Source organism: Canis lupus, unplaced genomic scaffold, assembly GCF_011100685.1.
Source record: "Canis lupus familiaris isolate Mischka breed German Shepherd unplaced genomic scaffold, alternate assembly UU_Cfam_GSD_1.0 chrUn_S74H233, whole genome shotgun sequence".
NCBI lineage: Eukaryota > Metazoa > Chordata > Mammalia > Carnivora > Canidae > Canis > Canis lupus.
Genome location: NW_023331702.1, coordinates 3308 through 27234, shown reverse-complemented (window position 1 = coordinate 27234; position 23927 = coordinate 3308). Strand labels below are relative to the sequence as shown.

The window sequence follows — 23927 nt, the reverse complement described above, 5'->3', positions numbered from 1 at the left end:
CTCCTGGGTCCTGCTCCAGCTCCCTGCGAGCCCCTTTCCGCCCGGGAAGGTCGGTGCAGCTCCTGCTCCTCCGGGACGGGGCTCTCCTGTCCTGGGGACACTCGCCCCGGCCTCAGCCCGGCTCCTCGCGGGGCCCCTCCCCCTTGGAGGCCTTTGTTTCTTTACTTCTTTTTCCCCGTCTTCCTACCTTGATAGAAGCGCCAACTCTTCTCACTGTAGCATTCCAGCTCTTCTCTCTCTAAATCTCAGGCCGAATTCGTAGATTTTCAGGATGGTTTGAAGGTTATCTAGGTCATTTGGTGGGGACAGGTGACTTGGGGACCCTACTCTTCCACCATCTTGCCCCTCCCTCTGGGTAGGGGAACAACTCTTATTCACAGCTTCTCTGACAGACATTACATGGAATTGGGTAGCAAGACCACCAAATCAGATTAATCCCTGCAAGGTGGGAATTGTCTTGATCACTAAGGACCAGGACTCATGCATACTAAATAGAATTGCATATTATGCTATATAAGTATGCTTCTGATAATAGCCACTTTTTGTGGATTAACCTGTTCTTACAGGCCTAGGTACATCAAGTTATATCTGACTAAAGCAGCAGCATTTTGAGAAAATTATGGACTGTTAAAAAAAAAAAAAGGGTAAACCCTCGACAAATTACCAAATCTCTAGTTTCCAAGTCTGACTCAAGTTATAGCAACACCAGGAAGCATAGTGCTGAGAAAATAGTGTGGTTGTAGAGAGACAGACCTGATCTAAGCTGCGATTCCGGTACTTACCAATCTCGGCACCTTGGGCAAGGTGCTTAAGCCCTGCCTCTCACTTTTCTCAGTTGGAGCACGTGAAGATATTATCTTTCATGTAAAGGAGCTATGAAGATTAAATGAGATAGTGAATGGAAATCATATAGATGTTTGATGATTAGTAAGTACAGTTTGGTTGGCAGTTGGTGGTCTTGTGTTGGGGTATGTTGTAAGACAGTTATTAAAAAAACTACTTCCTGCCCTCGGGGAGCCAGTAAGGAAGGAAGCATTTGAAAAGGAAGCGTGGTAGCAGAAGAAAGGGCATTAATACAATTAAGGGACATCTCTTTCAAGTCGATACAAGTTCTATTGTGTACCAGTGGCTAAAAATAAAAATTTGTTCACTTCCCTATTGAGGATTACTTCATTAGGTTCTGACATATCACTTGGAAGTAATGGATGTTTTTTTACACAATAAAACCGTCATAGAAATTATTAGGAAACTTCCAGTGAATTTGCTGGTGGAGAACTGTTTATTCGGGGTGATTATTTATAGAGCTATTTTAAAATTGTGTGATGTGAGAATAATCACTGTAACACAGGAGTTCATAGTTCTTGAATACCTCTGTCCCAGGTTTTGTTCCAAGTACTTTCCATGGGTCAGTTCTTCCAGGCCTACAATGATCCCATGAGGTAAGCAGGATTATTAAGTCCATTTGCCTGATCAGAGAGGTTAAATGACTGTCTCAAGGTTGCAAAGCTGGTAAGAGACAAAACTAGGATTTGAACTCAGGAAATGTGGCTCCAGATCCCATGCTCCTGACTGCTACAGTCTATAGTCTTTCAATGGAAGCAGAGCTGGGGCTAATTCGCTCAACTGTTGAAGCAAGGACAATGCTAATTAGCTTGTGTATCTAAGCAGGTGGCAGTTTGTACTCATGTACAGCTAAATGAAAAAGTTTAGTTTTGCCTAACTGGAATTCAGGAACAGGATGTGGATAACACCCTAATTCCCGATGCAGAGGAGTGGGATAAGGGATGATCCCATCACGGATGGGCCCGATCATCCAGCCCCCCTTTAGTGCTCCAGATCTTTAAATAGCTGTACTGTGTGTATCGGAGCAAGATTCATGAATTCCATCTCTTCAACAACTTTGTTGAAACCAAAAAATTATTTGAAACAAATATGAAGTTTTAGAGATGGCAAGTTCAAATAAACTACCTGGCATCAGAGTAGAAACCAGAATTTGCTCTACCATGGGAAACAATATCCTAAATACCCAAGTGCAGAAACAATGGTGCAGAAAATATACATGCAATTGGAAGATACTTTATTAAGATAAAAGATTTTCCATTACATTTAAATAGAAATCCTTACTAGTTGAAAAGAAAATAAATAATAGAAATCTAGATTCTTCAAGAAGCTTTTAATAACAGTTTTGTAAATCTATGAAGATTACATTTGTCAATTTTAAATTATTATGATTTAGATACATTCAATCATAATACGATACCAGGAATGTCAGCCTTAAGAACATCTGTATGAGTAAAACAATGGGAAAAAAAATATGACAGTTTCATCTTTTTATGTTTAACTGACTCTAATTTGGTTATCACAGGAATATAGAATTTCTTTCTCGATCTTGGATTTTAAATATATGGACTCAAAAATATAAACATTCCTCTTCTCTCAAATAGTGGCTGACACTGTTGGGAGCCGGCCAAACTAGTATAGTGGAGAGGGCTATGTGCATCTCCTTGCTGGAGGAGGAGGAGGTGGTCTCGGCGCAGAAGCAGAGTCCAGGGCCTTCTACAACAGTTAGCAATGAGCCCTTGGCGCTACCTTCCTTGCCTTCCTTGGTTTTAACCTAATCTCTAAACAGCAAAATGGCCGTGTAAATGTCACTTGGAAAGCCATATACCTAATCAAAGATTTCTCAAATTGCTAAGGTGCCCCTTCTCATTTAAAAACAAACATTGTTCAATTCTAGTATGAAAAGGGAGTAAGATCTGGACAGTTATATTTTTAAATACCCCATTGCCGCCAACAGCAAAAAGGGCTCTTTCCACCACATTATACTACCCTCTACCCCCACAGTAAAGAATCTGGACTGCCTAACTTATTCAGACAATTGCCTAGATGATTATATGTTTCCCAGTACTCTTTGTACAGGAAGTCTTGATTTATAGGAAATTTTTGTCAGTGTTTAAAGCGGAGTATATTCTACCCAAACTCTCCATGTAAGACTTCTATTTTCTTAGAGCAGCCATACAACTTTAAAGTATGGCTTTAGTATCAGTCTAGCAACCCTCTTCCTCACTCTTTTAAAAACTAAATTGCTTGCTATTGAGTTTATAAACTTAGAACTCACTGTTTTGATCATGTTAAGTAACATGTAGTCTGATTATTTTGGTATGAGTGTGTATCAAGGGCATTGCAGTAGTTTTTATCTCTGTTTCTAATATGAAATTTGACATGTCTAAAGGAAATCCAGTGGATAATGCTACCAAATATGCAGTGCACATAACAGACTTGTGGATCTATCTGTGTATGAACAAAGGTCAAATATTTACATGGAATGTTGACCCTGACTTATAAAACTATTTTAAATTATGACATCTTTACATACAATTTATTTTATGAATAGCTCCATTCGATAATTAAAAAAAATATGCCTTTCAAAGATTTCATAAATATATAAAATTTCACTACATTCTATTTTTCTTTAAACATGACATCTAAACTCTTTACAAATCAACAAAAATATTTTCTGTTTGAAAGTCACAGATGCAATGATTTTTGATTGGCAGGGTCTTACTGCATGCAAGAATGGCAAGACATGTTCTCTTATACAACTTAGGACATTTCTAATATCTTGAGCTATGTGATTTGTTTGCTGAAGTTCAGTAGTAACAAAGAAAAGAAAGCCCATCTAAATATTTACAAGAGTCTTTCTTAAAATTCTTTAAAAATGGCAAGATTAAGATGGTATCTGACCAGTGTTAAGAATTATTTTGATGATGAAGAGGAGGTATGTTAACATTACATGAAAAGTTTTCTAAAATACATCTTAGCGTGATTTAAATATATTATCATTTGCACATGTGAAAAATGATGACCTTTTAACTATCAATTAACAGTAAAACATCCACTTTTAGAATAGGAATCACATTCTTTTAACTTACTGGATGGTGACTCCAGAAATCCTGTCTCAGGATTTATAAATTAAAATGTCCTTTGTAGTCATTACTTGCCCCAAGATATCATCATCTTTACAAAGACTAATACCACAAAGATAGGCTTTTAGTTACATATGTAATCATTTTTAAAAGTCTATCTTCTCTCATTAAATATCTGAGCCACTGATATGTAGTCCTACGAGGCCTTTTCAAGATATAACATGAAGGCCACTTACTAAGGCAAATGTTTCATAATTCCTTTAAGAAAAAATTTTAAAGACACTCTGACTATATTATATATATGTAAGAAAAAGGTTGCGCTTTTAAAACAGTAAGAGGATGCCTTACTGTCAGCCTGGATGAATCTATAAAGCTGTCCTGCTTGCCTGGAGTGGCTCAAGGCTGCTAAGTTAATACCTTCAACTGTTAACGTGATGGAGAGGCTTTGTCTCAGACCACTAAAGCACTGAACTCCAGTATCAATTCTCTAGCTGTTTCTCTCTAAAAAGTCCAACCTCATCTTGGAGATATAGCTGTATATTAAGGACAACCAGAAGGTTCAAAGCTGTGCTCAAAATACAGTATTGTGCAAATTTTGATTTTGGATCTATAGTCAAATATTGTGTTTGAAATAAGGCTGGATAAAGATACAAACAAAACCAACATTCAGTTTTAAGCAGGATACACATCTACAACAGTGATCTAGATTAAAAAAACAAACAAAAAAAAAAACAAACAAAAAAACAAAAAACAAAAAAAACAAACCCTACCACCAGAATGGTAACTGATTTCATCATGCACTCTATAAAAAGATGATCATGGGAATTTCCCTTAGTTATGAATGTAACCAGCTCACTGGGACCCAGTGGGCTTCTGTCTCTAATTTGTCAAAAGTTGTTTTTAGCTCATTGAATGCCACAGTGAGGTCATCATTTACTATAATTTTGTCAAAAAGATGACCATATTGATTTTCCATTATCTGTGCAGATTTAATCATGTCCTGAAAGTCTTCTTCCTGCAAAAGGAAGTATTAAAAAAAATTTGGTTAAACAGGCAATTATATCACTTTGCATGGATGCAGACATTTCCATACCTGGTTTATCAAATGCTATTCTGTATTTATTCTTTCAACCACAAATGAAAATGACCCTCTTGGACTGTAAGCTCTCAGAAGTCATAACTTCTAATGGTATCTCTCAGATCTGCTTGTAACTAAACTGCTCTGATAAAATCATGAATTTCACTCACTCATTACTGGGATGTTTCAATCAATATAATATGAAGATCTATTCATAGAAGCACAAAAAGCCATTACAGTGCAATTACTCAAACTGTATGTACCTAAATACAGTTATTTTATTGATTTTTGGATCACAGCATATACAACCATGTCTTTCTGAAGGTAGTAGTTACTGCATGTATGACTTATTGTACTTACTGTAAAAGGCTTTGCAGCACCTTGGTCATCTCTGCTTGAAATAATCTTTGCATTTTTTCTTGTCTCCCTCAAGCGCTCTATTGATGGAGGCTTTATAAATATCACGTAGGGCTTAAATTCTAAGGTCCTTAAATGCTTCACTGTCTGCAAGGAAGAAAATAAGTTTTCTTATATTTCTTCATAACGTCATGAGTGAATTTTCCATAAAAATAAAATTTCTTTCAAAGGAGAAAATTCCTTAAAACTATCTAATAAGGCCCAGTAGCTTCTTCAATATAGTGTTCAATCTGTTGTTGGCAATTAAATGTCATAAATACCCCTGAAAAGATGGAGAATATAACCTTTTAAAATGTTTTGAAATATATCATAATATTGAACAGAAGCAGATAAAAATATCATAAAACTGATTTTGAAATCAAATGCTCAAAAGATGCTATGAGTTAAATAACTATCTGTACGTGGAGGTACAACCATCCCACATAAACCTCCTCCTGATCTCACATAGGAGTTTGTCATTCTGTCCTGTTTGTCATTCCATGGAGTGTACAATAAGGGCGAGCTTCCTGCTTTCCATGAAGCTTGTCAACATTCTCCCATCCAAATATTTTGTATTATTGACACTGTGCTTCTGAGGACTCATCTCCAGTCAAAGGGGGAATGGTAAGAGGGTGGGAGTTGAGGGAGACTCTTGACCTGTATGTCAGGGCTTCCCCAAAAATGTGAATACAAACCATAAACCTCCCTGAGAGGTTATGTAGGGGGGTAGGGGTGTGGCTGGAGGATATATACATTCAGGGGGCTAGTGAGGCTCTGTGGATGTATAGTTGGAACCCTACTGAGGGAGCTGGATATGACTAGACCCAAGGCGGCAGGGGGATGCTGTACCATCAGGAGTATCCTCCTCATCACTGGTGCCTAAGTTAAGGAGTCAGCTGCCCTACTGATTCTTGGGGCTCTTTTACTCCAGATTCATCCTCCTGAAGAGGAATGAAGGGCTTCTCCAAGTCATTCTGGCTCTTGGAGGTTGTACACCCATCGGTGGAGAGAGAATCTATGGCCCCTTGGGTAATAAGGAAAATGCTATGGGTTAGGTCTCTGCTGGAGGATGTGGTTCAGTAAGAATTGAATGGCTGTGTCCACTGGTATCTTTGGTCCAAAGTGTTCATAAGAGTTCCCAGGGTGCCAGCAAAGATTTACCTGACAGTTGCGAGAAGGATCTCATTCAGTACTGTTCCTATGAAATGCCCCACGGCTCTATGTAGGGGGTTTACACTTCTATGATATGTCAAGAATCCAAATGAAAGAAAGAGGGCCAAGAACCAAAATGTCCATTGTAAAAACTGCAGACACTTATAGTAATACTTCACATTTAAGAATACATTATACATGTAGCAACATATTTTTTCAATAAGAACTATGCAGAAGAAATATCTAAGAGTCCTTGTACTTGGCAAACACAGAATATAAACCAGCGTGGCAAACAGATCTTGTGGCTTCCTCTCCTCCTCTTTTCTAATATTATGGACCTTTTTTCTCTTTCTCCAGAGACTTCTCAAATTACATTTAAATGCGTCTGTCATTAGGAAAGCCACATATATACCAAAAGTGAGTAGCCTTCAGATTTACCGCATATTTGAAAGGTTCACGTGATGTGTGGTAGCTCACATGGGCCAGGAGGGTATTGAATAGTTCATTGTTCACTTACGTGAGGCTGAACGTCCAACAAACAAACTTTGTTTTTAGCCAGGACAGACCGAACGGAGTCTATGCTTGTGCCGTAGTAGTTGTTTTTATATTCACCATATTCAATAAACCTGTAGGAAATCAGATCTGCATCAGAGCCATTTGCGAATTAATTATAGATATAAATGGAAAGACATAGCTCATATATATAAAAGATTTTTGCTGAACACGTAATTTTTTTTACTGTGTTCAATAAAATAAGTAGGGCCAAGTACTCCAGAATGTCAATTTTAAAAAATCTTTTATTTTACATTTTCAAATCAGTAACACTTGCTTGTATTACACTTAAGCAGAAAAAAAGTACTTCAGTCCAGCAGTACTGTTTTCCATCACTTCTGTTTCAGAACTAATGCAACGCAATAAAACAGTGACTAAGCCAAACAATAGAAACTACTGAAATTTCACTGCATGCTACAGAATAACCACGCTCAGCTTTAGAACTACAGGAGGAACTGGCTGGTGGCTAATGGAAGCAGGGCAGCCGGTTACGTGCTATAAAAACACAATTGCTGTGGTGAACGTGGAAAAAAGCATTTGGATGTTTCAATAAAATCCCCAAATCCTGCATTAAAACACACATTGCTCCCTGACACCCTGAAATATTCATGCTTAAGCAAATGGAAGACCTGTGAGGTGGAGAATTAGAGCTGGCCAGAGGATATGGTACAAACAAGGTGATTAATGTTATTTTAAATTTTTGAAGAGCCAGTGAGGGAGAAAGGGGTGTGTGGAAGAGACTGTGGAACTAGGGATCTATTACATAGTTGTTAGTTTTTAAAATAAAATTCTATTCAAATTCTATGTTAAGATTCAATTAGTGGGGTGGAAAGAGGTCACAGTAATATGCCTGCAACATTCCCTCATTCTTCAAAATAATTCCTACACATTTATTTAACTTACCAGAAACATAGCAGCTCTAGGTTATTAAAAAAAATTACAGGTGAAGACTGGTAACACCTACTAACTGAATTATCACCTTTTTATCAGTTACAAATATTAAAAAACTTAAAATCTGTTTCAAATGGGAGGGAACCCTGGGTTCCCTAAAACTCAATAGAGAAGCACAGGCTTAAAAACAATAGTCACATAAAAACCTTCCACGTACTTGTTATTTTGTACATCTGTCTCGAACAAGTGCTTGGAAATGAAAATATATTCCACACCATCGCTTTCCTGGCTTCTTTTTGCTCTGGTCGTGTCTGCGATTTAATTAAAAAGAGTTTACAAAAGTCTACATCAGCTACCCTAAAGAAGATACTAAAAAAGAAATCATCATGTATTAAAGTATTTTTCATAAACCTAATTTAAACACTTATTAAAAAGCAAATTAGCTAATAAAATAAAAATTCAATAATTCAGATTTCTTACCAATATGAATACAATATTGATTTGAATGTGGATTCAAAATTAAATTGCATTGTCTGTGCTATTTTTTATTTCGAAGGTGCTTTAATATGTTAATTAAATAAAAATGGTATTTTAGCCCTTGAGAAAAAAACTCTTTTCTTTTGCAGATGAATGCTTATTATCATATTTACTGATCATTATTCATTGAAGCAAGTCTAATGCCTACTAGGTTGTAAGGTAAACCCTGAAATTATTTTACTGTCTTCCACACACAGCACATAGTGAGTATGCCATCAATGTTTTACTAACTGAATAAAGTCAAAGACCTTGATGTGCTATTCATTCCTCCTTTGGAAAATTATAAACACCTTCTTAGAATACTACTAAACTTCCAAACGTTCAGTAATGTTGCCCATTTGCTACTAAATTATAATGGAGCAGAAAATACAGGATTGACTATAAAAACATAACTAAACCTAAGGAGTTGCATTGCTGATATTGCAAGTGAAAAACTGACCATAGCACATTCTTCCTGTGAATTACAGTTAAAAACTCTGTGCCCAGACAACTATTTCAGCACTTTGAAAATAAATAAAGCAGGTAGACTGTGGAGAGGAATCAACCTGCATGGGGTAGAGTTTTACCTTTTATTTTTTTCTTAGCTTTGCCCAGAGGGTGGGAACATTTACAGAGTGTCATGGTGTTATGTGTGACTTAATTCCAGTAGGAGCCTTTTTGGGTGAAAAGAACCAAGAAAAAAGAAAAAAGCCCTTACAAATTGAAGAGTGTGGAGGTAATCCAGAAAGACTGGCAAAGATATTCTAATGCTGTGTAGGAACCAATATCATTTGAAGGATAGCCCCTGGGCTATAAACATGGAGCTAAGACTCAGGCTAACACTGCCAATGTTTTCAGACGTGAACTGTGATTAGAATATATAGGTTTCAGCCACCCTGTGAATAACAGCAGCACAGAACACTCCTAAACCAATATAGAAAAGGCTTAGGAAATTGAGCTGAGATTTGAACTATGCACCCAAGTATCAGACTCACCTTTGAACTACATGTGACAGGGGAGACCCAAACCAGTGTAGCAAAAACTTAGGGAATTGAACTGAGATTTAAACCACAACTCACAGGGACACCTAGGTGGCTCAGTGGTTGAGTGTCTGTCTTCAAGATCAGGGTGTGATCCAGGGGCCTCGGGATCGAGTCCCGCATAGGGCTCCCCACAGGGAGCCTGCTTCTCCCTCTGCCTATGTCTCTGCCTCTGTTTGTCTTTCATGAATAAATAAAATCTAAAAAACACAAACCCACAACTCACAGAAAATGAGACAGAACTTAGAGTGAAAATATAAAATGGTGATAACTTGCTAAAAGGAAAACATTCTTCCAGAATGTTGACTCCCCTCCACAATCTTCCTGGTTTACTCATTTTCAAAGTGCTCAGATAGCTAACCTGCACCCAGAGTTTTTAGTTGTAATCAGCAGTAAGGACGGGCTATAGCCAGTTTTTCACTTGCCATATTGGCATTGCAACTCTGCAGGGTTTTTGTTTGTTAAGCAGGACCTAGAGTTGATACAACACTGGTGTATCCAGAATGCAATTTAAAATTATTTAATATAAAAGAACCAAGAAATTATGACCAATTCTTTTTTTTTTTTTTTTTTTTTTTTTTTTTTTTAAATCCTACCCTGGCCATACTGAAGTTTTCCTTTTTTTTTTTTTTAATTTTTTTATTTATGATAGTCACAGAGAGAGAAAGAGAGAGAGGCAGAGACATAGGCAGAGGGAGAAGCAGGCTCCATGCACCGGAAGCCCGACGTGGGATTCGATCCCGGGTCTCCAGGATCGCGCCCTGGGCCAAAGGCAGGCACCAAACCGCTGCGCCACCCAGGGATCCCTATGACCAATTCTTAAGGGGAAAATGGAAGATGGCAACTTAGAATGACCCAGAGGTTAGAACTACCAGACAAAGGATTTAAGGCAACTACTTATAACTGTGTTTTATAAGGTAAAGAAAAACATGCCTGAAATGAATGAAAATATGAATTCTCAGAGAAATGGAAACTATAAAGAAGAACCAAATGGAAAGTTTAGAACAGAAATATACAATACTTAATAAAAACAAGTTGCTAGTTGGGCTCAGTAGCAGAGTGGAGAGGACAGAGAAAAGAGCCAATGAACTTGAAGGCAGATCAATAGAAATTATAAAACCTGAGCACAAAGAAAAAAGATTGAAAAGGTATAAATGAAGCCCTAGGGACCTGTGTAATATATGTGTAATTTGGACGCCAGAGATGAAAAAGATATTGAAGCGCAAAAAAAAAAAAAAAAAAAGTATTTGAAGAAAGAATGGCCCCAAACTGCTGCTAAAATTTGGTGAAAGGCATACATTTTACAATTTTCAGAAGCCCAACAAATCTCAAATAGGATAAATTCATAGGAAAATCATGCCTAGACACTCGAAACTGAAGTATTAAGAACCAAAGATAAAGAAAAAAGTCTTGAAAGCATCTAGTAACAACCAATACAGTACACATGACGAGTAATGATTTCAGTGACTACAGATTTATTATAAATCCTAAAAACAAGAATTCAATGAAATAATATCTGAAGTGCTGAAAGAAAAGAACTTCACCCAAAATACCCTTCAGGAGAAAAAGGCAAAACAAACACCTTCTCAGAAGAAGAGAGACTAAAAGAACTCATCAACAGATCTGTTCTAAAATAATATTCAAGGAAGTTTTTAGGCTAAAAGGAAATGTTAAGAAGGATATTTGTATCTTCAAGGAATTAAGGAACAATAGAAAGAATAGTTGAATAGAAACAGAAGTCTATTTTTTCCTCTTATATTTCATATAATATATACATATATATATTTGTGTGTGTGTATATATATATATGTAACTGATTTAAAAGTTATATTGTTATTTGGTAGAGTTTTCAATGTGTATGTTATGTATGCAAACATAATACATTTGTCAACTACCACAAAAAGGACTTGGGGAAAAGGGATTTATATGATTGCAAGGTTTCTATATTTTATGTGAAATGGCATGAAGTCAACTCTAAGTAGACTGTGAATAGTTAGGCATTAAGCATGTTGTAATCCCTAGAACAACCAGTAACAAGTAATGGAAAGACATATAAGCAGAGAGCCAATAGGTAAATTGAAATGGAACACTGAAAAACATTCAAATAATAATTTTAAAAAACAGTAGAAAACAGAAAGCAAAAAAATATATAAATAAATAAACAGAAAAACAGTTTAAATGTCATCACTTAAATAATTTAGTGTTAATTGGTTTATATACTCCAGATTAAAAGGCAAAGAGAATGGATGAAGAAGCAAGACCCTAGTTAGTACATACTGTCTATAAGAAAGACACATTAAATTTACACGAATAAGTTGAAAGCGAACAGATGGAAGATGGTGTATGTACCATGTAAACAGTAAGCATAAGGTGGCTACTTTGAATCGAATAAAAGAGACTTCAAGAAAAGGAGTATGACCAGAGATAAAGAAAACTGTTTCATAATGATAAAAGAAATTTAAAACAATTACATATCTGTACACACACAGAAAAACAAAACTTTAAAATATATGAAGCAAAAATTGGCTGTGTTAAATGAAGAAATGGACAAGCTCACAATCAGAATAGCTTTTACTGCCTCTTAACAACTGATAGAACTAGACAAAATACCAGTGAGACACAGGCTACACACCACCACCAGCCTCAGGGGTCTAATTTATACAGGTGTAACACTACATCCAATAACTGCAGGATAAACGTTCCTTTTAAGTGTACATTATACATTTGTCAAAAGGTAGATCATAGACTGGCCCATAAAAAGTCCCCCCAAATTTAAAAGAACCCAAATCATAAAGAGTAAATTCTCCTACCATAAAATAATGAAAAATCAATAATAAGATACCTAGAAAAACCTCAAATATCTTAAAATTAAGTAACACTTTCAAATAATTATGATTCAAAAATGAAAGAATAAAAGTGAGCAAATACTGTGAAGTATAGGGCAAGGAATATATACCCTATCAAAGTTATGGGATAGAGAGAACATAGCACATAACAGGAAACTTACACCTTTACATACTTCTGTTAGAAAAGAAGATCTAAAAGCAGTGACTGAAAGTTCATCTTAAAAACTGCTAGAAAGAAAAGATCAAAGTAAACTCAAGCCAAGGAGAAGAGAATAATAAATTCAAATTAACAAAATAGAAAAAAGACAATAAAAACAACAAAATTTTAAAATCTAATTACAGTGATTAGTAAAAAAAAGAACAAAAATCACCACTATAAATAATGAAAAAGGAGTTATTACCAGAGATTCTATGGATACTAAAAAGGATTAGAGAATATTATATACTACTTTATGCCAACATAGTTGACAATTTAGACAACATGGATACATTTCTTAAAAGGTATAAAGAATCAAGATTGAAACAAGAGGAGCTGATATCTGAACAGCCCTGTATCTATTAAATCTATTTTTAAAAAGATTTTATTTATTTGAGAGAGAGCACGCACAGGCAGGGGGATGGCCAGAGGGAGAGGTGGGCTCCCTGCTAAGCACGGACTCTGACATAGAGGCTCAATCCCAGGACCCCAGGATCATGACCTGAGCCACAGGTAGATGCTTACCTGACTGAGCCAACCAGGTACCCCTAAATAAATCTGTTTTTTAAAACCTTCCCCCAAAGATTCCAGGCTTAGATGGCTACTGAAGTCTCTTCACCATTTAAGAATGAAATAACACAAATCCTACATTAATATTTTTTTGCATAAAGAGGAATCACTGCTTAATTCATTTTATGATATTAGCATAACCCTAATAGCAAAATCTAACAAAGACATTAGAAAACATTACAGACCAAACATAAATTTAGATGCAGAAGTCCTTAACAAAAATATTAGCAAGTCAAATTCAACAATACATAAAATTGTAAAAAGATATGAGATCTTTTTAAGATCTGTAAAAAGATATGAGGACCAAATAGAGTTTATCTCATGAATGAGAGGTAGGCCGAACATCTGAAAATCAACGGAATTCACCATATTAACAGAATGAAGAATCATACATGATCATTTCAATATATCCAGAACTAGCAGCAGAAAAAAATTCAACATCTATTCATGACATAAAGTCTCAGCAAACTAGGAATCACAGAGAATGCTCTCAAACAAATAATGGGGCTTCAATGAGTCATCATCCTTAATGGTAAAAGATGGGAGGTGATTTCCCTTGAGATCAGGAACAAGGCAAGTCTGCTAAATAACACAAAAAATAACTTGAAATGGATCAAGACCTAAATGTAAAATGAAAAACTATAAAACTTCTAGAAAAAGCAGAATGTCTTTGGGACTCTGAGAGAAAGGATTTTAGAGCACTGAAAGCACAAAACAGAAAATGATAAATGAGACTGTCAAAATGAAAAACTTTTTTTTAAAAGATTTTATTTATGTATTCATAGAGACACAGAGAGAGAGGCAGAGACACAAGCAGAGGGGGAAGCAGGCTCCATGCAGAGAGCCCGACATGGGACTCCATCCCGGGTCTCCAGGATCATGCCTCGGGCTGCAGGCGGCGCTAAACCGCTGAGCCACCCAGGCTGCCCAAACTTTCGGTTTTTTAAAAACACCATAAAGAAAATGAAAAGGTGGAAAAAGAAGACGTGATGTGTGTGTGTGTGTACACACACACACATATACATACGATGGAGTATTAGTCATCAGAAAGGACGAATACCCAACATTTGCTTCAACATGGATGGAACTGGAGGGTATTATGCTGTGAAGTAAGTCAACTGGAGACAGACAATCATCATATGGTTTCACTCATATGTAGAATATAAGAGTTAGTGAAAGGGATTATAAGGGAAAGGAGGGGAACCGAGTGGGGAAAAATTAGAGAGGAAGACAAACCATGATAAACTCCTAACTGGGAAACAAACAAAAGGTTGTAGAAGGGGAGATGGATAGAGAGATGGGGTAACTGGGTGACAGGCACTGAGGAGGGTGGGCACTTGATGGGATGAGCACTGGGTGTTATGCTGTATGTTGGCAAATTGAGTTTAAATAAATTTTTTTTAAACCAACACCCCCCCCCCCGCCCCAAAATGAAAAGGTGGAATGCCTATGTGGCTCAGTCTGTTATTGGCTCAGGTCATGATCTCAGGGTCCTGGGATTAAGCCCTATGACTCTGAAGCCCTTAGGATTCTCTCCCTCTGTCCCTCCCCCACCTCATACACACACTCTCTAAAAAGAAAAGATAATCTACAGACTGAGAAGAATATATGAGTAACACATTTATCATATAAGGGACACATATCCGGAATATATAAAGAATTCTTAAAACTCAGTGAGACAATGCAATTTTTAAAAATGGGCAGAATATTTGAATAGACCCTTCCTTGGAGATGCACAAATGAGTAGGTCCATGAAATGAAGCTCAACATCATTAGTTCAATGCAGATTGAAGTACAGTGAGATACAGCACACACACAGAGGCATACCTTGTTTTGTTGCACTCTGCTCTACTGTGCTTCACAGGTACTGTTTGTTGTTGTTTTGTTTTTAAAACAAATCGAAGGTTTGTGGCAAGTCTGTCAGTGCCATTTTTCCAACAGCATTTGCTCACTTTGTCTTTCTGTGGCACATTGTGGTAATTCTGCTGACCCTTCTAACTTTTTCATTATTACATTTGTAATGGTGATCTGTGATTTCTCATGTTACTATTGTAGCTGTTTTGGGATGCCATGAACTGTACCCAGACAGTGAACCTAATCAACAAATGTGTGTATGCTGACTGCTACACTGACCAGCATTTCCCTGATCTCCTCCCCTTTCCTCAGACCTCCCCATCTCCTAAGATACAACAATATTGAAATTAGGCCAATTCATAACCCTACAATGGCTTCTACATGTTCAAGTGAAAGGAAAAGTCCCACATTCTCACTTTAAATCAAGAGCTAGACATGATTAAGCTTAGTGAGGAAGGCATGTGGAAAGCTGAAAATGGCTGAATGCTCTTGCACCAGTCAAGTTGTGAATGCAAAGAAAAATTCTTGAAGGAGATTAAAAGTGCTACTCTAATGAGTGCACAAACAATAAGAAAGTGAAACAACCTTATTGTTGATATGGAGAAAGTTTGAGTGACCTGGAGAGAAGATTAAACCAGCCATGACATTCTCCTAAGCCAAAGCCTGACCCAGAACAAGGCCCTCATTCTCTTCAATTCTATGAAGGCTGATAGAGGTGAGGAAGCTACAGAAGAGAAGTCTGAAGCTAGCAGAGGCTGGTTCATGAGGGTTAAGGAAAGAAGCCATCTCCATAACAGAACAGTGCAAGGGAGACAGCAAGTGCTGGTGTAGAAACTGCAAGTGATCCAGAAAATCTAGCTAAGATCATTAATGAAGGGGCCTACACTAAGTAGATTTTCACTTAAATAAAATAGCCTTATATTGAAAGAAGATGCCCTCTGGGACTTTCATAGCTAGAGGGAAGTCAATGCCTCATTTCAAGTTTCAAAGGACAATCTGGCTCATTAGGGGAAAATGTAACTGATTACTTTAAGTTGAAGCCAGTGCTCATTGACTTTCTGAAAGTCCTAGCGCCCTTAAGAATTACACTAAATCAAAAAAAAAGAAAAAAAAGAAAAAGAATTACACTAAATCTAATTTGCCTGTGTTCTATAAAAGGAACAACAAACCCAGGATGACAGCATATCTATTTACAACATGGTTTACTGGGTATTTTAAGCCCACTGTTCAAACCTAGTGCTCAGAAAGGTTCCTTTTAAAATATGACTGCTCATCAATAATGCACCTTGTCACCCAAGAGCTCTGATGGAGATATACAAGATTAATGTTATTTTCATGCCTGCTAATACAACATCCATTCCGAAGCCTGTGGATCAAGGAATAATTGTGACTTTCAATTCTTATTATTTAAGAAATACATTTTTGCAAGGCTATGGATAGTTGCCATAGATTTTGATTCCTCCAATGGTTTTAGGCAAAGTAAATTGAAAATGGACTTATGGAAAGACAACTTTCCTTTGAAAATGATTCACCATTCTAGATGCCATTAAGAACATTTATGATTCCTGAGAAGAGGTCAAAATATCAACATTAACAGTTTGGAAGAAGTTGACTCCAATCCTCATGGATGACTTTGAGGGGTTCAAGACTTGAGTGGAGGAATTAACTGTAGATGTGGTGGAAACAGCACAAGAATTAGAAGTGGAATCTGAAGATGTGACTGCATTACTGTCATCTTGTGATAAAACTTTAATGGTTGAGGAGATACTTCTTATGGATGAACAAAAAAAGTGGTTTCTTGAGATGAAATCTATTCCTGGTGAAGCTGCTGTGACGACTGTTGAAACGACAGCAGAAGATTTAGAATATTACACAAACTGAGTTGATAAAGAAGCACAATGTTTGAGAGGATTGAGTCCAATTTTGGAAGAAGTTCTGTGGGTAAAATGCTATCAAACAGCACTGCATAGTAGAGAGAAATAGTTCGTGAACAGATGAGTCTATTGATATGGTAGACTTCATTGTTGTCTTATTTTAAGAAGTTTCCACAGCCACCACTGCCTTCAGCAACTACTGCCCTGGTTGGTAAACAGTCTTTAACCTCAAGACAAGACCTTTCCCCCAGCAAAAAAGATGACGACTTGCTGAAAGCTCAAATGAGGATTGGCATTTTTTTAACAATAAAGTATTTTAAAATTAAGGTATGTACATTGTTTTTTTACACATGTTATTGCACACTTAAGAGACTACAGTATAAGCATAAATTTTATTTTTTTAAGAATAGTTTTTATATGTACTAGGAAACCAAAAAAATCATTTTGTCTGCTTTATTGCAATATTCACCTTATTGCGGTGGTCTGGAGCTGAACCCAGTAACATCCCTGAGATATTACAGATATGTCTGTATCATACTGAGAAAAATTTAAGAGGCTGACTATATACCAAGTTGGCAAAGATGTAAAACAACTAGATCTTGCATACACTTCTAGTGGATTGTAAAATGGTATAATCATTCTGGAAAACAGTTTGGTAGGTTCTGAAAAATTAAATATGATCCAGCCATTCTACTACTACTTATTTATCCAACAGAAACAAAAACACATGTTCATCAGAATATTTAGATTATAGGTTTATCTGTAGTAACCCCAAATGGTGTGAAACCCTCAAGTATCCATCAACAGGTGAATGGATAAATAAATTATAGTATTTCTATACAATACAATGGAATGCCACTGAGCAATTAAAGGGGATGAACTGTTGATTTGTGAAACCACCTTGGTGAATCTCAAACTTATGCTAGATGAAATAAGCCAGGCAAAAAGAATTGGGAACATACTGTATAATTTTATTTATATAAAGTGCTAGATGATTCAAACTGATCTATAGTTTCAGAATGTAGATCCATGGTTGCCTGAGGCCAGGGGTAGAAGGATGGTTTATAAAAGGCATGGGGAAATTTTTTGAAGAGATGGAAATGTTCACTATATGTTGATTGTGGTAATGACTTCATGTGTGTACATTAAAACTCATCTAATTGTACATTTTAAATATGTGTGCTTATTTCAATTATATCTCAATAATGTATAAAAGGAAAACTGTGGGAAGTGGTGAAAAAAGTAACCCAATACAAAAAGTAATGGATTTATAAAACCCAGTTAGTTTAAATTACATCCAAAATTCTCATCGACTTCTACTTAGTTACCAAGCATATTTTAATACAACATTCAGATCTCCTGAAACAATTTTTCATATTTCTGCTGGTAAAGGACCAAGAAGTTATGCTATTTTTTTTATGAAGTGTCACACTTTTTGCAGGAATAGCAAAATACTATTCCTATTCAGAAATAGCATGAAATACTAATAAATTTAATTCTATCATAAAAGCTAAGAATTAATTTCACAACAGAAATAGACTCCATTAAGTGTATATGACATAATATGCATCTAAGAGGTTGAAAGATATTAAATTGGTATGATGTCCTGCTTTGAAATTTAGGATTAATATTTATTCATTACTTCAAAAATTTCATTGTTTGCTGGTGTTCCTGTAGCAAATAGTAAGCTTCATACAAATGTATGTTGAAAATCAAAACTGAGAATTTTATGTGCATTAATTTGTCTCTGATGAAGAAAGGTTATCTTTATTCAACTGTAATGGCAGAAACACTTTGAAAATGTGGGACACACAGTTTTAAGGATCACTGCCCTGACATATGGAGTCCCCTTGGGAGGGTTAAAAGCAGAAACAGAACTCCATCAAGTGAATAGGACATGTATGACCCTGCCAAACACATTTAAAAGTGAACAGTGAACATATCTACACTTAGAGTGTTTGCTTATCATGATCACCCCAAATTATTAATTTTACCGTTGAAGAATTTTAATGTAAAATATAGTGACATACCATAGGAATCTCACAAACTCATTAACAGTGAGGAATCCTGAATAAGAGATCTGGAAATTCTTAAGGGAAGGGAATTCAAAGGGAAAGATTCACATATTAATCACAATGCAGGTTACAACCTCACTGTCTGAGTACCCACTATGTTTACAGTGTAAGACAAACATCAAACAAATATAAGATGAACTCCACCTTCTGCTGCTTCCAACAAAATTCCCAAACAACTGCTATGATAAGAAAAAAAAATTGTTTTTTAAATTGGTACCCTAATATATATATATATACACACACACACACACACACACACACATATACATACATATATACACATACATACATATATATATACACACACACATATATATATTTTAGAAATCTCAACTGAGGTTTTCTATGGACAAAGAAGTGTTACAGAAGAGGAGTTCCTTGAAACTTATGAAAACATATAACTGTGATATATGCCTTCATGAGAAACCACAAAGTGATTAACAGGTGTGGTTGACTGTGAGTGCCCAAATTCCAGGCTATAAAGACTTTGGAATCCATCAAGTATTTGACATCTACAGCAATACTTTTTGTTAACTACTTTAATTCACTGAGACGGCCTTTGAAAGACTGGCTATATTAATAGTCATTAAAATTTGTTGATGATAACCTAGAGCCTTAAAACAGTGTTGATGCTGCTCCTTGAGGTGAAATTTGCCACAGAGAAGCAAACCAGCAGAAAACGGGCCTCAGCCACCACCTTCTTTAAAAGCAACTTGGAATGTTTAATGTGGTGAAGTAGGTATTTTGTAAAGATCATAGAATTTGTTCTGCCATTTTAGCCCAAGAGCAATAGCATTTACCTCATTTAGCATCCCTTTAAATAATTTTTTTATTGCAATAATTATAGATTCACAATAAATTCCAAAACAGCCTAGAGAAGATCCCATGTAACTATCACTCAGCTTTCTCCAATAAAGGGAGGTTTTCATCTACCATAACTGTAGTACAGTTGAGACCAGAAAATTGACATTAGCAAACCAAAGTGAACTAAAGTACCAAGTATTTCTTTTTAACATTCAAAAACCTGAAGTATGACATGCAGAAAAGTTCACATGTAAGCCTGAATTTTCACAGATTGTGCAAGCAGCACTCTACCAAGAAATAGAACATTATCAGCACTCCAAAACCACTCTTCTAACCCACCTCCTCAAGATTTCTAATGGCACATGTTAGCATTGCTTTGTGTTGTAAAAATGGAATCTTTTGTCTCTGCCTCCTTTCACTCAACATTTGGTGGGATTCATTCATATTGCCGCATCGTAGCAGCAAATTGTGCATTGCAATCTTCCGTTATGTGCATATAGCATCGAGTACCTGTCCAATCGACTACTGCTGGGCATTTGGGTTGTTTCCAACTTGGGGCTCTCGTGAATAATGTTTCTAAGACCATCCGAGTGCATGCTGTGTGCATCTCTTGTTGGCTGTGTACTAGAAGTGGAATTGCAGGGTCATGGGATATAGGTTCGCTCAGATGTAGATACTGCCAGTTATTTTTCCAAAGTGGGTGAATTAATTTACACTTCCACCAGCAATGTGTGATTGTTCCAGTGCACCACATCATTTCCAGCTTACCATTCTGGTGAATAGTTAGTACAGTTGGGGGAAAGATTTACAGTTAAACATCGAATACTGGTGGAATAATCAAGGCAATAATTTTTCTCTAGATAATCAAGACTCTACTTGGAGTATTTTACAAAGCCAAACAATCTAAAGTTCCAAAACTGTTCTTAAAATATATTCTTCTGAGTAATTAATTAAATCATCCTGAGTTGATGCTATGGCTGTTATTTTCCACAAATGTCTAGTGTTATGAGTCACTTGGGACATATAAATAGATTTTCAGGCATTCCGTCAGGTTTCCTGAAGGAGAATCTCTTTGAAAAGCCTTGGAATCTTCTCCTAAGAAGCCCAGGAGATTTTTATTATCAGGCGGTCTGGAAAACACTGCTCTGTGGGGATCCACTGACATTAACACCTGTTTAAAAGTGAATCTGGGTGGAAAAGTACTACTTTGGGGATTTCTTTGGAGAGTCCCAGCCCCAGAAACTTTCTGGATATTGTCAATCTCTGTAACAACCTCAGAGATAGATAGTATCCGAATCGTTGGATAAATTTAGGCCCAAGTATATGCCCTGGGTCCTTGAGTAACACCAAAACGGTCATAAAGGATTATGTTTGATAGACAGCCTTCCTGGTATTTATCATCTTCCAAATAAATCAATGTTTATTACTAACTGTGCAACAATAAAGAGTATCTATACTTGGAAAAGACTGTGTAGTGTTGCATAGGATGAGGGACATGAAATTGGAAACATGGTGGGTGCAACTATCACATGTACAACTCTGAGTAAATCCCCTATCTTTTCTCCCAGCTTCCTCTGTGGCTTGTAGGTGTCGCCCAGTTCTGGGGAGGAGGAGATAAATTAAGGCAAATAAAGGAGAGGAATAACAGTAGGAAATTAACACATGCATTTTTTCCCCTTTGTAATGTTTTTTTACCCTGTAGGTGCTTTGGAACTCCTCACCTGTAGGACTGACAATTGTTTTGCAAAATTCTTACATTATCCATATATTACAATTCAGCTTTTGCAAAAGAAGTGAATAATTAAAGTAAAAAAAAAAAAAAAAGAAAGAAAAGAAAAAACCCACTGCTTAACTCTCATTTTCATATTTTCCTTTACTTTCATCTCTGTTGGTGGAAACCAACAGCCTCGTAATGTATGGCTGAAAATGATTATAAACAATAATTTGGAAAAATGTCATAACAAGGAATAACTTGAGGTAAGAGAAAACAATTTTAAAATAAAGTTGAATTCTTACAAAACTAGAGAACACTGCTCAGGGCAATACACAAACAGTTGTGATTTTTGTTTTGTTTTGTTTTAAACAGTACTAAAACCACTTGAAAAAGCCAACATTTCAATTTTAGCCTTTTAGACGGCTTTCTAACGTCAACATATTAAGTAGTCAAATGGCATTTATTCTGGAGATCAAAATGCTTCCAGCATCACATTTCACTTGTAAGAAAGCCTATGAAAACCTCTTTTATAAAAATAGATCTAATTCTGTATACTGAAAAGAAGCCCACCATATTTGGATTATATGGCCATGAAAGGCCCATTTAACACCATCTGCCAATTACTACATATAAAAAGTAATTAAGAAAGGCTTATATTAAAAGAGGCCTCCTTCGGCTCTCTGTGGCTTGGTCCTTCTGATCTTAAACCTGGAGAAAACCTCTGGAAAACATTAGCACTTATTTTAGGAAATAAAGAGTTAGGCTTTTATTTAGGAGAAAATTTGTAAATACTCATTTAGTGTCATATGTGTATTAAAATTCACCATAAAAACTGAGAGTTAGAGAAGCTGTAATTAACAAATGTCCTGCCAGTGGTCTCTGCACTCTGGGGCAATCCCTTCACTTCCATGCCTCAGTTTCCTCCACTGTGAAAGGTAGAGAGTGTTGCTGAATATTTGCTAGGGCTGTTGTGAGTTCAGATGCTGAATGCCTGGGACAGTGCTGAGTGCCACCCTTGCTACGTCAGTGCTGACCGATCATTATCAGTGAGGTCGTAGTAGTGTCAGGTAGCAGGAAACTTACGGGGTACAGTCACACCATAGTGCTGTGTGTCGCTGATGAGCAGCTTTCGTTTCAGTTCATTCAAACCCACTCCCACAGGACCTAAAAAAACAGGATAATATAAATGTGTTATTAAACAAAACACCATATAGACACACCTGTAATTCACATGGGTCCATAAGACAGACTGGGACCAAGGATCCAGCTCTGCATCCCAAGGGAAGACCATCTCTAGTTATGTTGTACATAAGAAAAAGCTGGTTCTTTTGTTACGTTCTTACAACAGAAATTTAAATCTTTGCCTTTCCATTAAAAAGATTAGAAATACTTGTTTTCAATGAAACATACCCAAGAGCACCTGAGTATATCAACAAGTGATGGTATCCAGAAGAGCCTTAAAAAATTATGTAGGCCTGAAAAAGTGGAAGTGCACAGTCTGGCCACAAAGTGTTTCATTTTAAATGTTTTTAGAGCTTACTGAAAGAACACCTTTGAACCTTAATTTTACTTTAGATACAAATCTTATGATGCATTTTAACTTTGCAGAACCATCAGCCACAGTTCACTTGGTCAAGGTAACTCTCCTTACATTATGTTTTCAGTTGGTCCTTAAGCATTTGAAAACTGGCACAGGCCTTACATGTTTAAGTCAGTCAGTGTAGTGTATACATATTAAACACCCATAAGGGACAAGGCGTATTGTAGATGCTGTGGAGAATAAAAGTGAACTCTGCCTTCAAAGAAAGTAACTGGATTGAGAGAATCACACAAAATGATTATGAGACTGGGGGCAAAACAAAAAGCGATTTCACGTAGGAGTCCGAAAACAAGTTAGAAGGTCACAAGCCCCAAATGGCTAGCATCTTGCAACTCTGCCATCAGGGTCCATTTAATGGTGGTGTGTGCGCAGACCAAGCTACAGGTCCAGACTGCCCTGAGTTAGAGTCCCTTCTTCACTACTACTTCCCCTGGTGATGGTGAACATCAGGGTCTGAAGGGTGTGCCCCTCACCCCAAGTTCACATGTTAGAATCCTAACACCCAAGCTGTTAGAAGGTGGGGCTTTTAGGAGAGGCTTAGGTCATGAGGGTGGAGCCCTCAGGAAGGGATCTGTGCTCTTATAAACGAGATTCCATAGAGCTCCCTCCGGTTGCAGCCTGTGAAGACACAACCAGATGTGTGTGACCTGGAATAGGGCCGTCACCCAGCTGTGCTGGCACCCCGATCTCCAATGGCCAACCTCCAGAACTTTGAGAAGTCAATTCCTGTTGTTTATAGGCCACCTTGGTGGTGGTATGTCATTACAGCAGCGTGAGAGGACTACGTCACTGAGAAAGTTAAAGTCCTCGAGCCTTGATCAGACTTGATGCTAACTTGGAAAG

The 23927-nt window shown here is 36.8% G+C and overlaps 1 protein-coding gene across 1 annotated transcript; it reads right to left on the bottom strand.

Moving 5' to 3' along the window:
* Positions 1-2154: 2154 nt before the first annotated feature.
* On the bottom strand, positions 2155-22790 carry LOC119879410 (MAGUK p55 subfamily member 7-like). The gene is made up of 5 exons (XM_038589693.1): positions 22568-22790; positions 8213-8306; positions 7070-7178; positions 5365-5508; positions 2155-4941 (listed from the first exon to the last, which is right to left on the bottom strand). The coding sequence occupies exons 1-5, from the start codon at positions 22773-22775 to the stop codon at positions 4762-4764; spliced, it is 735 nt and encodes a 244-aa protein (XP_038445621.1). The 5' UTR covers positions 22776-22790; the 3' UTR covers positions 2155-4761.
* Positions 22791-23927: the final 1137 nt, after the last annotated feature.